The 15,758-nt window shown below is 42.1% G+C and overlaps 1 protein-coding gene across 6 annotated transcripts in view; it reads left to right on the forward strand.

The window, feature by feature from the left end:
* The window catches only part of KDM4B (lysine demethylase 4B), a 157,257-nt gene that overhangs the window by 105,541 nt on the left and 35,958 nt on the right, over positions 1 to 15,758 (forward strand). For 5 of the 6 annotated variants that reach the window (XM_050934416.1, XM_050934417.1, XM_050934418.1 and 2 more), the window contains exons 9-11: positions 618 to 814; positions 5,288 to 5,326; positions 10,274 to 10,446. In XM_050934416.1, coding sequence (XP_050790373.1) covers positions 618 to 814; positions 5,288 to 5,326; positions 10,274 to 10,446 — 409 coding nt within the window. Of the gene's footprint in view, positions 1 to 617; positions 815 to 5,287; positions 5,327 to 10,273; positions 10,447 to 11,349; positions 11,442 to 15,758 lie in introns of those variants that run through there. The other variant, XM_050934421.1, reaches the window with a different exon arrangement.

Below are 15,758 nucleotides of genomic sequence, written 5' to 3' on the forward strand. Positions count from 1 at the left end.
CAGGTTGGGCTTTTGTTCCTTTGAGGCCTTTTTTTCAATTAGGAAATGTTGTCCTGAGGGCTTATTTGTATTAGTTACATGCTCACAAGCGATTGGATAATGCAGATCTAGAATCTTTCACCTTCGAGCTTTCAGGTCAAACCCTGCCTGGGTCTGTAGTAACCAAAGTTTCTTACCCTCTGACTGATGGCCTCAATCAATTTCAGTAGACCAGAATCCCATTACCTTAGTTGCCACTAATTGGCAAATTTGTCAGCAGCATCAGAGGACAGGAAAAGGATTAATTGGGGGCTGAGGTCTCAAATGCCCTCTTCAAGTTTCACCAAATCAAGGATGAGGGATACTGGCAGGCCTGCGTGGGGAGCTGGCACAGTCTCTGCCTTTGCCTTATCTGTTCTAAGGGTGATGGAGTAATTCATTCTCCAAGGTTTTCACCAACTAATCTCACATCTATACACCCCTGATATCAGCTGTGGGAGTTATAAAGTAGATATGCAAAGTATTAACCTGCTTTGGGAGGGGGAAAGTCTGGAGGGGTTGGGAGGGGGAAATTCCTCAGAGCTGGGCACACTGATGGAGGCATTGGACTGATCACGGTGTCTGGAATTCTCTTGCAGTGCACTTGCCGCAAAGACATGGTGAAGATTTCCATGGATGTTTTTGTGAGGGTTCTACAGCCGGAACGTTATGACTTATGGAAACAAGGGAAAGATGGTGCTGTCCTGGACCACATGAAACCCACAGCTCTGACCAGCCCAGAGCTGGATGCCTGGAATGAGACAAAGCCTGAACTGAAAGCTAAGCTGCTCCGCAGGTAAGGAGGGGATGGCATCCACTAGATGCTCATAGTTATCGTGGCTAGAGTATTTGAGGCATCTCTGTCTGTCTGAGGGATAGCTGCCAACCCCTGCCTGACGAGTGCCTGAGGAGCTGCTGTGCAGTCTTGGTGGTACAGGCTCTGCTGCTGGGGTTAAAATTTCAGTTGCCCATTTCTAACAAGAAAAGTTCATATGGGGCTCAAAATTCCTAGGGCTCATGGGTTCCCATTTATCTAGGCATTTGTACTGCATTAATCACTGTGATATAAGAGCCCTAAAGCAGCTGGCTTGGGTGTAGGGCAAGTGTTGTCAAAAAGGTCCTACTTGGGACATGTGGTGGCTTAGTGAATTGATATTTCCAGGGAGGTGTTTACGGGCAAGTGAGAAGAAGGGTTTACATTTCTCTAACAGCCCAAAGTCCAGTGTCTTGTCCTCCAGTGGTAGCCAATACTGGCATCTCTTAGACAAAGCCATATTAAACCCATAATTCACCTGGTCCACTCTGCAGTGGTGCATATAGCCCATCTCAGTGATTGGTACAGTATGAATACGAACATAGACAGACATGGGGAGAAATTGCTTCCTGACTTTTGCAGGCAACTGAAGCATGAGATTTGCTTACCTTATTTTAGCTTCTCTAAACCTGGGAGAAACTGTATTCTAGTGTGTACACCTGGGGCTCAGGAGTCAGGACTCCTGGGTTCTGTTTCTAGCTCACTGTGACATTTTGGGCAAGTTACTTAACCTCTGTGCTTGGTTTTACGCATGTGAAATGGTGTAATACTACTTTACTTCCCAGGGTTAGGCTTAATGTTTGTGAAGGACCTTAGTTGAAGGACACTAGAGAAATTCAGAGAACTGTTAGTATTAGTACTGGCACATACAGATAGTCTTGGAAGGATTTTATTGATGAATGTTGGTAACCCTCGATTTCACTGTGCACACAGAAACCAACAAAAAATATTTCCACTAATGATTATCAAAATCGACAGATAGCCACGTTCTTCTGTCTTTGCCTTAAGTTTGATTTAAGGATATTTACTTTATATATTTTGACATGTTTTGGCAATTTGTGAGTTAATGGTTATAAAACTTTAACTTTTTGAACCTCAATGTTTACGATCATGAAATCGTTTCCTGAACCTACCAATATTTCTCACAAATGAACATTTAAATTGATAAAATAGAAAAAATACTTAAAAATGAAAATTGATATTATCTGTCAAAATTACTTTTTAAAAAATTCTGCCAGATGTGTATCTAAAAATCCTTTCCCCAATACATCCCTGATTCTTAGTTTTGCTTAATCTTTTCCCTTTGGACAGATGCCCACATCTCCGCTGGCCCTCTTATAGTTTCATCAGAAGGGTCAAGGGTTGAATTGGTCATGGAAACTGAGCTGCTCTTAGTCCAAGAGTCCAACCCTCTCTGTAAGGGTTGAAGCTCACTGGCAGGGTTGTGTGATGAAATATGTGCTGTATCTGTCCATGGAGTACCTACTTTGCGGATGGAGGATTTCAGTCAATCTGACACTTTTTAACTAAAACTAAATTAATGCAATGCAAAAATGTCTTCCCTAGCATATGGAGTAATTTTTAGCAATAAGAGACTCTTTGCCATCTGAGACAGTTCTGGTGACACAGAAATATTGTCCTGGATTTCACTCTCCCTGTTGATGAAACTGACCATATAAAATTGTCGTTTTAAAATTAGTACCCAGAATTTAAACCTTGTAAATACTGATCTAAAGTCACTTGAAAAGAGTAAGTCAGAACTATTCTATGTCTTTTGGTTGTATAACTCCTTTGCAGTTTTTAAATATTATGGCAACATATATTCTTTGTAAATATAAACTTGTGTGGCCCTCATCCTGAAAAACAAGATTCCATACAGTAAGTATGATAGCTCCATCTACCAGGGAGCAGGAGGGAAAAAGACTATCAGCAACACAAAGTATATCTAGCTAGGCTCCTTCACATTTTCCTCAGTCTTTTTTCCCCCCTCTCTTCTGGAAGCATGGAGTCCTCTGTCTTTTGCTGCGTTTATGTCTAGTTTCGTTTCTGCGTTTATCAAAAGAAAGTAGTAGAGGAAGTGGAGAGAGGAAAATGACCTTTAAAGGATTTATGAAGAATTGTTTTGAGATTGCATTCCCTATGAATGTTGCAGTCTCCCAGTCCACAGGTGGATGACTCCCACTCTTTTCCCCCCTCCCTGTCCTGCTCTCCCCCTCCCCCAGGGCACAGTCTGGTCTCTTCTGTGGGATATGGTTAAAATGAACGAGTTGCTGAACCTCTGATCCAACCTGAGCAGCCAGCTCTGGAAGGCTTAGATGCCTCCAGATCCTCAGGGTGCAGTTCTGGACTCAAACCTCTCCTCCAAGCAAGCCATTACTGGATCTTGGATCCTGATTTCTCAGGGCATGTCTACACATGGAGTTAATATGTAGACAAGTCCTTAGCTGTCCCTCCCAGGGACTGAGGGCCCTGAGGAGCCATGACTCCTCTCATTTTCTTCGGGTAATTCTAATTTTTTTTACTCAGACAAGGGTGTAACCTTCAGGCTTCCTTTTTATTTATTCAGTGGGAAAGTACTATGTTCAGGGAATCCAAGACCTCTTTATTGAGTGGAGGCATCAGCCATATTCATTCAGGCAACTGAGTTCCATATCTCTGTGCTACCCCTCAGTCCTTGCTTTCACTTTTCTCTCTGTACTTTCCTGCTCTCTGCTCCTCGGTCACATATATCTGTGGGCTTGCTGGTGAGCTCTCAAGGGGCCTGCTTGCTACTGTGCTTCTCTTTTAGCTGCCATGTTTGTGTGATTGCCTTTATTGCAGCACCCTGGAGACCTCCCAGGGGTCCTTGATTCCTTTCCTACTGCCTTTTCACTTCTTGCTAACTACCTTTAAGGGCTTTTCGTCGCTACCGGGATAAGGCGACCTAAGTTATGCTATTCCAGCTACGTGAATAATGTAGCTGGAGTTGACATAGCTTATTTCGACTTACCCCGGTGTCTTCACTGCTCTGCGTCGATGGGAGATGCTCTCTGCTCATGCTTCACTCAGTGCTGACTCTAGTCCTTGTTGGCTGGCTTTATCTCCCAGGTTTTTTGTTGGGGTCCAGGTAGTGCTCCTTTTCCAGAAAGGGATTAATTTACCCTTACATGGATCGCTTCCTCATCAGGGCATTTTCTGCCCATGAGCTTTGAGGAGTTGTTTTTCCCCAGCTTACACTTTCTATGAATGGAGAAGTTCAGTTCATAGCAATAAACAGTATGGTGCAAGTCTGTCGTCAGAAATAGAGCATGAGGTGTGCTTCTAGTGAAACTCTGCAATGTAAGGTTCCACAGGGGCAAAAGCCAATATTCGAAGTGCCATCAAGTTGAGCATAAGACCTTGGTTCACTTGGCCAGTTACGGCTCTCAAATTTCTCTAGCTTTGACTTTCAATGGGAGCTAGATGCCTAATCTGCTTAGGCCTTTTAAAAAAAATTCTGCTAGGTATTTGCATCTAAGCACCTAAAATATAAATTATCCCTAGTTTCCAGATCTTTTATATAGATTTAGTTCCTTGCCTCAGCAACTCCTGCATATGGAGCTTCATATTGTAGTTGGGATGAAGTATGTTGTAACATTGTGGCCTAAAAGCTGCCTTAATCTTGTCTGCTTGTTGGCAAAACAAGAGTTTAATAGCTTCTAAAAGAATCATTACTTGATTACAAGACTTAATACGGCCTCCCTTTTGTCTGTTCATGAACATATTTCTAGAGTCACTGCTACCACTTGGGTGGAGGCATCTGATGTGGTTGACTTGATTTATGGAAGGCCGTGATTCTGCAGCTGTGTAATTCACCCTTTGGCAGAGTACTGTACTCCAGAATCTAAGATTTCATTTAAAAAAGAGTTTCTCTCTCGCATGGCTGTAAAAATAACCTTAAATATGTGAGCTGAATGCAAACCAATGTGGTGATGTCTGCAGGAGTCTACAGACAGCCTGAAACAATAGTATACAGGGCCGTTGTTTTAGGTAGAGTCACCCTACGGTGCTGTGACCACCATCACTCCTCAGCGGTTAGATCTTTCCTTACTTTATAAGGCTGATTTTGGTTGTCACATAAAGCCTACATTTTGTTCTCCCTGCTTATCACTTCTGCTTGCTGTATGTAATCTTGTTTTGTAGGATGGGAGAAGAGTGGGCATGCTACAAGGGAAAGATTACATACCAGTAATTGTTGTTTGTAGTCCCCCCTTTTTTCCCATCGTCACTTCCTCCCACCACTTATACTTCGTTGCTCTTTTACACACATGTATATGTCTCCTAATTCCGTTTGTTTTTAGGGTGCTTTTTAAATGATTTGAGGGAAAAGGAGTGGAACGTGGCTGTATAAATCTCCTGTGCTTTACGGTCTTTTTGACTTAGCTTCCTAGCAGGTGGCACGCTAATGTTTTGCTCTACTGGAATCTTGTTTTGTAGGATGGGAGATGAAGAGGAGGACAACAAACAAAATTACCGGTATGTAATTTCCCTTTTTCCTTCCCTGTTTGCCTGAGGTCCCCATTATGAAAAAGGAAGAACATTACTTTATAGCAGTGATAGACGGGATACTGAACTCTTCAATAACGGACTGCTGGACAAAACAGAACCCAATCCCAAGGCTCTGATAGTATGGGTATGAGCCACAGCATAAATACTTAGAGTGAGAGAATGGTCTGATTGCTTTAGGGATGTTTGAACCACACCTTCTTTTTCTCCCCCATACTTTCTTTGGTGGGAGGAGATTAACTGATGATTAGCCATTTGTTCCACTGCTCCATTCGCTAACCCTGGTGATAGGCATTTATGCTATGCTCATATAATCCAATTATATGCTCATATAAACCAATTCTAGCTTCTCTGGAAGAGAAATAGCATGGCCTGAATTCCAGACATACTCCCTAACTTCCTACTGTTGAATGTATCTCTGGGTTTTTAAATCCTTTTTCCTAGTGTGGGAATAGCTTCTCATTTCACTCTATCAAATCCCTTCATAATTTTGAATATCCCTGTCAGGTGACATGTCTGACTGAACTGAGCTCATTGTGATGCTGGATTTTAGATGGTTGTCAATGTCAACTGTATTTGCCACACTGGATTTATAGTCAGGATTCAGTTTAAAATAGCTTACAACTGTGAAAGTTTTTCAACAACCTGTGCAAGAAAACAATCCTGCACTACCCTCTAGGACCTTGATTACCTTTCTTTTGGTTTTGCCTGCTTTGCTTTTCACTTGAATAGATGAGTAATTGGAATGCTGTAATTAAGGATGCTTTATCGGAAGAAGCTTTTCCTGTTCTATTTTCTGACTCTGCCCTGTAGCTGTAGCATAGAGCCACATCCCAGAATCCCTTGAATGACTTTCTCTGTCCTTTTATCAAACTACCTCTGCTGCATTGCCCATGTTTACATCATTTCTCTCTGCAAACTAATTGCCATCAATCTGCCCTCACAAGTAACCCTGTTTTATTTTCCCTCTTTGGTAAACAGTCTCCTGTTTTTATTTAATCTGAAGATGTTTTCCTGGGTTGGCGAGGTCTCTGTTGTTTCAGTAATACCAGTCTTAATCTTGAACACCTGTAGCTGTAAAATCAGCAGTTGAGTCATGTAAGATCGCAGTGGCATGGAGTATATTCAGGTACTGTCTCTGAGGCATCCTTTGTTTTACCTTTGCTTGATTTCCGAATGGTGTGCAGCTCCTTCTGTCAGGAGAGAGGCTTTCCAGAAGCTGTGTTTGTCCCATTCTAGTTCTGATCCGTCCTTCTGAATGTGCAGCTGATATACTGAATAAACCTAAGCTAGTGAAGATGCTGCCCTGACATGGTATTTGCATAATGGTTGATTGTGGCTAAAGCTAATTGGTCAACAGAGTGGGTTGCCAATAAACAGCAGCTGCATTCCAAAAAGTTTAATTGGATTAGAAGGTTTTATAAATGAGCTGCCAATAGGAGAAGCAAATGGGAACTGGAAGGAGAATGGTTTCTCCCTTGGTCATGCTTTTTTAAGAGGAAAAGTCTTTATAAAGAGGAAATTGAATTACGATAGAGATTTCATGTGCCCAGATAGAAGCCAAAAGAGCCAGTGTGTGTGTTCTCTTCCGCATGCTCTCCTGCTTTCCCTCTCCTACTCTTTTTTTTTTTTCCTTTTCCCCACGATGTTTGCTCTGCAATATGCAGGCTAGTTCTGTCCCCTCATCTAGTATTGTGCAATGTTAGAGCATTTCCGGAGATGGCTCCACTTCATCTGAAATTTATTTAAATTGATAACACCAGCAGAATATTAATCACAATAGACCAATGTTTCTCAAACTGGGGTCGCCGCTTGGGTAGGGAAAGCCCCTGGCGGGCCTGGCCAGTGGGAGCCGTGATCGGTTGGACCTGCGGACGGGGCAGGTAACCAAACTGGCCAGGCCCGCCAGGGGCTTTCCCTACCCAAGCAGCGATCCGGTTTGAGAAACACTGCAACAGACCTATAACTTTTTTTAAAATCCTTGAACAAAGAGTTAGGTTCATTTTAAAAAATAGTGTCTGAGACAGTCTTCACTAGGAAGCCTGATGAATGAGTAACTGTTTAAAAACTTGCAGACCTAATAAATGTGTCTGTTATCTTAAATCCAGGCATTACTAGCACCTAGGCAAGAAAGAGGTTGCTTGTATTAATTGGAGCTTATCCCTGCTTTAGGGTAGCCCTGTGTTGTCCTCCAGGACTCTGCCATTCCCTTTTGTTGCTTTGTGTCATTCCTGCCCCCAACTTTCCTGCATACAATAATTGTCCTGTTACTTTAGAGAAAACTGAGTGATGTGGGGAAATTCTATGAATGCCCATTTTATATGATGGTCCTAAAATACTTCAATTAGGATAATTTTACAGGTAGTTGGCCTCTTAAATATTGCTCCGTCTCAGAGCCGATCTTCCTAAAATGATTTCAGTCTCTTTCTTCTCCCACATAAGCTTCAGCATGGTCTGGTAGTCAGAACACCTGGGTTCTTTTCTCTGGACTGTGACTGAGTTACTGACCTTCTGCAGGGTCACTTAACTTTTGTGTGTACATTGGAAATGATACTTGCTTCCCAGATGTGTTGCGAATGTTGATATCGGTGTACAGCACTTTATGAATGCTAAGTGGTATTCTTTTCCCTCTTTCTGTTTGCTCCCCACACCCTTCTTTCTCTGTGTGAGCCTACTACTTAGCAGTGAAGCCCCTCAGTGAACCTGGGCTGCTGTAAAACGTCCACCTACCTGTGTCCACTCTGCACATTGCTTCCCAGATTATTCCAAAATCGCTGTGATGCATTTTTCAAGCTGTTGAACACTTGGTCCAGTGACCTCACTTCGCCATATTCTCTATATGTTTACAACTCCTGGATTAAAATAATTCTACCTGAACACCCCTGCTTCCCTCACGAGGGTGAAGTGTACCTTGTTCTGTGAGTTTGTCCAAACTCTTCAGTTTAAACTACTCCTTAAATCACGTTGAAATAGATCTCTTTTGAAAAGAGGCAAATGCCACCTTTCTGGCTTTTTCATCCTTTCCAGATAGTTTTCAAACCCTATAATCAGCTAAGTGCTCCACACTGTGAGCTTTCCAAAGCAGTAATGTTCTAATGGAAAGATCACCTTAATTTCACGTGGTCATGTAGATTATCTGCCCATGGCTTCCTTTTAGCTTGTTTTACAGTCTGACCGTTTCTGATATTGGAAATGTGTACAGGTAGGTAACATAGTCTCTTTCTTCTAGTAATGTCAACCCGTCTACTTGTAACTCCAGAAATACAATTTCATCAGATGGGGAGTGCTGTCTTTTTTTCTCCCCTGCTTATATCCCTGCAGCTTCAGGAGGGAGAAGAGCACTGCAAAACCTTTATTGCATCCAATATGAAGTTAAAGCTTTACAACCTGTTGCAGCCTTTGTGCCATGCTTGTGAATAATAGGGGTAAAAGACATCCTTTACCACAAATAGCCTCCAAAACTTGATTCTACTTTACCAACTACAGAAGACTTAACGTATAACAGAATTTTGTTCATTTCTCTCCTGTCTGAGGAGGTGGTATGTTTTCAGGATCTTAGTGAAGAGAAGATCTGTGATCCTTATGGGTTCAGCTGAATGCTCTGGCTAATGAATGTCTTGCAGGTGTGAAGTTTACATCTATACTTAGAGGGCGACCATATGGTTAGAGTCTAGCAATTATAAATTACTGTGCACGTTGATCAACTTTCTTCTGTATTATTCATTATTTCTCAGGTTTTTTTTTTCTTTTATGATTTGTTGCCTCATTAAGAGCTCTGTTAACTTCATTCTACTCCCAGTCTAATTAGCAGCTGAGTTTATGGACAGGATCTGTGGATGTGAAGCTGGATTCCAGCTCCTGTAGAGTCTTGGGCAGATGAGTTGTCATAGATGGCATTGCGTTCCTTTGTAATGTGGTGGCAGATTCAGTGGCATGGAATGGGGACGCCATATGGAAGCTGATACTTTCGAAAATCTCTGCATGCTAAAATGATGATGAAAGTCTCAGCTCTCTGAATCAGTCTTTGCTGATAAAGGGTTTTGTTAGGCTCAGAGATCTATTTGAGATATTATTTTAAAAACTAAATGAAATGTGGCTCCTAAACTGGAGAGATGCCCTGGTTTCCTGTCCCCTAGGTGCTCAGGGTCACTATCCGCAATCTTCCCCCTCTTGGACTTCATCAACAAGCCATGTTGCTCTCAGTAAGGGTGTTGTCTCCATTAGGCTGTTAGTGTCAAATTGATGCTTGATATCTAATGTGCTTCTTTATTTAGCCTTCCCCATCACCCTTGAGCCTTGTGAATTGTACTGCTACTCTATCAAGTTTCTCAAAAAGCCATAGACTGTCTATATTGACTTAGTGTAGTGCCCTACGCAGTCCATGCCTTGCTTTTTAAAAATTGGCAGCACTTGATCGTGTCTGCTAGCTGGATTGTCTTCCTTTGCAGAGTACCTTCAAATTCCTGTAGGGAGGCAAACAGGCATCTAGAAAGAGACGAAAAGGTGGAGTACAGGCAGAGAACAAAATGACACTTTCCCCCCTACTTCTATAGAAAGTTTGCAGAAAGTGGGCAAAAAGAGCTTAGATTAAAAATATGGGTTTAAAATTACTGTAACCACATAGCATCAGTTTACATTAATGGTGAAAACTTTCTTGGAGAACTTTAGGGACTCCTCGAATTAATAGTCTTTCATGGCTCCTGTGAATGGATCTTAAATATTGTGCTGTGTCAGGCTTACCTGTTCAATTTTAGACGTCTGCTCTGTCCCTGCGGCTGGCATAGGCCATTGTTAGCCAGCCTGTGTTCTCTCTTCCCGGGAAGATTGATTTCTATACTGAGCCCTTTGCAAGACAGTACTATCATTTATGAGCTGAAGACTGTTTCTTTATGTGAAACATTATTTCTGCTCTTCCAGGTCTCACAGAAAAAGAAGTCAACCCAGAAGGCATAAAACAGAGGATCAGAAGTCTCTTGGGGAAGTCATAGCTATGGAGACTGCCCTGGAAGAAGTCAAAATGAAGGAGGAGGTGAAAAGAGGACCAGACCTAGATGAAGAAGAGAGAAGTAAAGTGACTGAGGGGGGAGAAGGTAAGAGTCACGTTCACTGATGGGCACATTGTTCTTAAACAGAAGTGGAGCAAACTGTTTCTCCAGAATGCATTTTTAAATAAGTTATCTAGCGTTGTTTATTCCTCCTGAAAAATCAGGGGAGTCTTTCCCTGTATTAAGTCTGTACTTTCTGAGATACACCATCATTTACAGTAGCAATTGATTTTTCCCTCTAAGAATGCAGTCCAAATAGCTTTCTTGGCAGGGCTTGGTAGTTTTGCCAAAGCTATTAGTTTTGTAAAAATATAATTACAAGAGTAGTATTTTTTTAAATATTGCATAAAGGAGTGACTCAGTACACTTTTGGTCCCTTCCTATGAGAAGGAATGTTTTGTGCATTCTCGTGGGCATTAGATTCCCCCTTCTCCCCCCCGAGGAGGCTGCAAATAAAGCTGATCTTTAGATGCGTGAGGTCCCCAGGTGCCACAGGAGTGAGGGCAGAAATTTGACTGAGCTTCTTTTTTCCTCCAAACCATCTGGTGGAGGGGAGAGATTAGATTTATCTCTGAGTGGCTGAGCTAGCAGAAGTCCCTGGGATCCCCACAGAACCAGCACAGGTTCCAAACTTTGCATCAGGAGAGGAAGTGTTGTCTAGTCTGATCAGGGAACTGGGAGTGAAGACAAGGGCTGCTTTCCCCAGCTTTGCCACTGAACCTCCAAAAGTGTTTTGGCAAGTCACTTGGCCTCACTCTGGCTGCTTTTTACACATCCATTTGGTGGATGTGATATTTATTAACCTTGCAGGATTGTTGTGAGAAATGTTTTTGTAAAGTGCTTTAAAAGCCTTGGTTTAGAGGCACCATGTCAAGGAGAAAGTATATTGAAGGTTTGGCACAGTGTGTGGCCTGGCTTGCGGCTGCTGAGTGATCTGTTTCTCTCTAGGTCACATGATATGTGTTGATGCTCACTGTTGAAGAACCAAGTCTTTTCTTAGAAATCTGTAGCTCTTCCCACAAGGGGCCCTTTCTGTTGCCACTAAAGCAGTGTGTCTCAGTGCTGTATTGATTGTGGCAGTTCATCCTGCTGGTAAGCTTTTCCTTCACCTGACTTTGGAGGAACTCTAAAGCACTTAACAAACATTAATGGATTCATCTTCATATAGTGTATACTCCCTTATTATTCCCAATTAAATTTGGGGGAAGACTGAGGCAGCAGAGGTTTAAATGTCGTGGTGACAATGTCACACAGGAAGTCTGTGGAAGACCTGGGACTAGATCCCAGCTTCCTGATGTCGTCCCATGATCTGTCAACTAGACAGTGCTCCCTCTAGCTCCAAGGAAGATAAGATGATGTGGAATATTGGCATATGGAGAAAGCACAGCACAGCATGAGGAGGTACTACCTGTCACTCCATCCTGAAAATGCCAGCAGTGCATTAAACTATACACTTGGCTCATGTAACTGTTAAACTCATACTGCTTGTAATAAATGGGCTGAAAAAGCTGTCGTCTCATGGGAGACTAGATATAAGTGGCAGGGACCGATCTGAGATCCTTAGACTGGAAGAGAGGAGAGAAGAATGGCTGTGTTCTAGATGAGCAGATTTTTAAATCACACACTTAGCTCTGGTGTTGAAAACTGCTAGCTTAGAAGGGACAAATGGCATTTTCAGCACCATTGCAGAAAATTTGACAAGCAGCTAGTCTGTTTTCAGTGCAATTTCAGGGGGACACTCTGCTGATAACCATTGTCAGCAATGAGTCAGTGTCTTAGGGTATGACTACACTACCTGCCAGATCAGTGGGCAGTGATCAATACAGCGGGGATAGATTTATCGCGTGTAGTCTAGACGTGATAAATCGACCCCTGAGTGCTCTCCCGTCGACTCCTGTACTCCAGCGCCGCGAGAGGCGCAGGCAGAGTTGACGGGAGCGGCAGCAGTCGACTCATTGTGGTGAAGACACCACGGTAAGTCGATCTAAGTACGTAACTTAGATCGATCCTCCCACCCAGTGTAGACCAGGGCTAGTGCAGTTTCTTAGGGCTTTTGAAAAAGTTAAATACACCTGATTTTGCCCATCTTCTTGCATGCCATAGTCTGCATTCTCATCCTAAAGCTTCATACAGCTTTCAGCTAAATGATTTGATTTTCCTTTGTTTACTTTTGAAGTCTGTACAGAGTGCAGAAGAGAGCACCTGGCTGACCTGAGCAAGTAGTTGCATGTTTTCCTCCCCCTTTTTCCTTATCTCCTTCCCACCCCAGCTTCCTCATTTTGCTTTAATTTTTAGTCTGGGTGTAAAGGGATTTTCCAGTTATACCAGAAAAGAGAAGGAAAGCAGGTTGGGAGAGGGAGGAGGAAGAGTGGGATTCTTCAGAGATCACTGGCAGCTTTCAAGAAATAAGTCTGTTTCATGTTGTTTTGGATGTCTTGAATATTAATAGTTGTGGTTTTAAGGGTTTCTCACCCAGAAACTTGACAGTGTTTTCTCTTTGCCTTTTATGACTAAGCTTTGTTAGTAATTTATCATTTCAGTATCAATGCTTTCAGAATTTCCTAGCACATTTCCTTGTGACTAGAAGTTAAGGAGAATGCCTTCCAGCTCTGCTCCTCTCTCTCAGTGAGTTAGAAAGAAGGTAATGCATGGACCAACAGGCGCTGTCTGCCATGCTGTGCATGTTATCAGTGCTGCAGGGTTGGGATGTAGACTCCTGTGCTTCACAGGAGAACCCTGTCTTTTGTTATGAAAAGAAGCAATGAGACAGCTAACTGTGAAGTGGTTATATATGTATTTTATTGTGCACCACTTTGCATTTAAAGATGACACAACCACATTAATCCTATTGCATTTTGCAATCTCTCTCTCTCTCTCTCACATGACATAATGCTTTGGTTGGAATGCCCACGATTTGTATTGCCATGTCCTCTGGTGCCTGTAATAATACCTTTTTATATGTTTATAAAATAACGGATTAGACAGCCCTGCAATACCTAAACACTACAGATCAGTCAAGAGTACAGTAGCCATGTCATCTTGAATTCTTTTATTGCCAGGTAGGACATCACTGAGTGTCACTCTGTTTTCTTCCAGCATTGTTTGGGGTGGGATAAATAAAGTTCCTGGGACACAGTAGTCCTGTCATAATGTGATACAAAATCATGTCTCGACACCACATCAAAATGTGTTAAGGTAGTGTTGACCAGCAAGGTATTTCAGATCACTTTCTAGCATCCTTTCGGACAGGCACCCCTGTCAGAATGAAAACTGTTCATTATTATTATTATTATTAAAGTCAAATGTCATGCTAGCTACCACCTGCTCCATAGAGAGTCAGTACTGCTGCTTCATTTGACCACACATGGCTGCTGGAAGGTGCTTCCTTCCCCTAGGGTTCAGTGTGCCACTGTTGTATCACTTCTAGCTTCTGTTAGCTTGCAAGTTTGAGACCCGGTTGGGTTCCCTCACAAATAATTTGAGGGGTGTAAACATAAAGGATGGAGAGGACTGTTTTAGGGTGTGGAGTCCACACCAAGAAGTAATTAAATGAAGATAAGAAAGTGAAAATGAAACTATTACTGGAAGGAGACAATGAAATAGTCTCCATGACTCCTAGAGAGAGTCTCCAAAGTGGACAGGTGAAAGCCCTGTCATTTGGAACACTTAAAATGATTTGGACAAAACACTACAAATCACTTCATGAAGCAATGCAGCATTATTAGAGGGATGCAGTGGAGAAAGACTCGCTAGGTTTCTCACATCTCTAATTCCTATTGTGGTTCTATGATTGCTGTGCTGCTAGATTGACCCGTCCATCTTATAGTTCCTTAAATTGTATTGTCGACAACTTAAAAAGCATTCAACTACAGCTGGTCCTGAATTGCTGCTGCTAATGTCTGTCTCCAGTCTTCTGTGCCAGTGCAGATATTTGGGCTTACAGTTGTTTCTTAGTAGCTGATGAAGTTATTACTCTTCAGAGTTTTCAAGTGTGGATGCCTAAAGTTAGACTCCTACATAAGTAGCCTGATTTTTCGGAAGTATTGAGCATCTGCAATTTCCATTGAAATTGGCCTACATTTTCTACCTGCCTCTGCCCAGCCAGCTCCCCCTCCAAAAATGAAACTACGATTGCATTTTTAAAGTTTTCATGTCTACTTGCTCTGCTATTTAGATCCATCTTCAGTGAATGAATAGCTACCCAGGGTCCCTACACTAAACCATTGTAGTGAAAAGGTAGTAATTTAAAAATAAAGACCTCTTCTACATCTGTAAGTGCTCCTGATTAACAGATTTTCCCTTCAAATCTCACTCTGTTATTCCTGGATTCTGGTGTATCTTTCAGATATACCTGTAAATTACATCTTTTGTCGTCTTAACATTTAAACTTTTGAACATAGGCCTGGATACCAGCTGCTATCAAATTAGCCTGTTTAGAAGTCAACAAAGCCAGTGAATGACTTTCATTTTGTTGCTTGGGTAGAGAACTCTCTGAGTGTATAGAGAGTAAATATGATCTGTTCTTGTGTGACTGAGGAGAAATCCAATTTGACTTTCATTCAATAAGTTTTTCTCTCTAAGGAAATTCAGTATTGCTTTCTGTGTGATACTACAAACCAGTTTATCTGAAGTGCTACTTACACAAATACAACAATAACTATTTGGGCTGGCCTTGTAACCAGTTTTATAAATTAGTATAAATAAAACCCTCAGAACACACACTCCTGGGAAATGTCCAGATTTAGATGTCCACCTAAAAGACTTCAGCAGGGATTCTTACAGCTTCATCTTACTCTGGGTTTAATCATTTTTAGAGTATCACATTATTCAGTGGCAGCTTATCTGATTTTCTGCAGTGAGCTAAGCCTGGCCAGTGGGTTTTGCTACTCTTTTTAATGGCAGATTCTGAGCTTGGGAGTTGGTCGGTAACCTTCGTTATTAGGGTAACGTTCTCTCTGTCTCTGCTCCCACTTCTGGGTTCTGGTTTTCTCCCTCCCCTCCCCATCCTATTAGTAGGGAGAGTGGCCTTTTGCAACAGAGTCATCCAGCCCTAGCAGCTGTAGTTGAAAAACAATCTTTTATTAAACAAATTGTGGGCTGGCATTGTTTGTGGAACATCTATTATTTACTTTCCTTTGAGTGAACTGATAACTTTATTCATGAAATGTGGGGAGGGGTGAGCATGGGGAGCATAATTCACTGCAGATGCAATAAGGGAAACAGTCAAGACATCTTCCATCCTGACCCAGAGATGCTCACCAAGGCCCAGGAGGCATTTTAATCATGGCTGTTCTGGAATGCTCTGAAATCAAATTGGCTCAATCATTTTGCAGGATTATATTAGGAGGGAAGGTGGG

This window comes from Gopherus flavomarginatus, chromosome 24, assembly GCF_025201925.1.
Source record: "Gopherus flavomarginatus isolate rGopFla2 chromosome 24, rGopFla2.mat.asm, whole genome shotgun sequence".
Classification (NCBI taxonomy): Eukaryota; Metazoa; Chordata; order Testudines; family Testudinidae; genus Gopherus; species Gopherus flavomarginatus.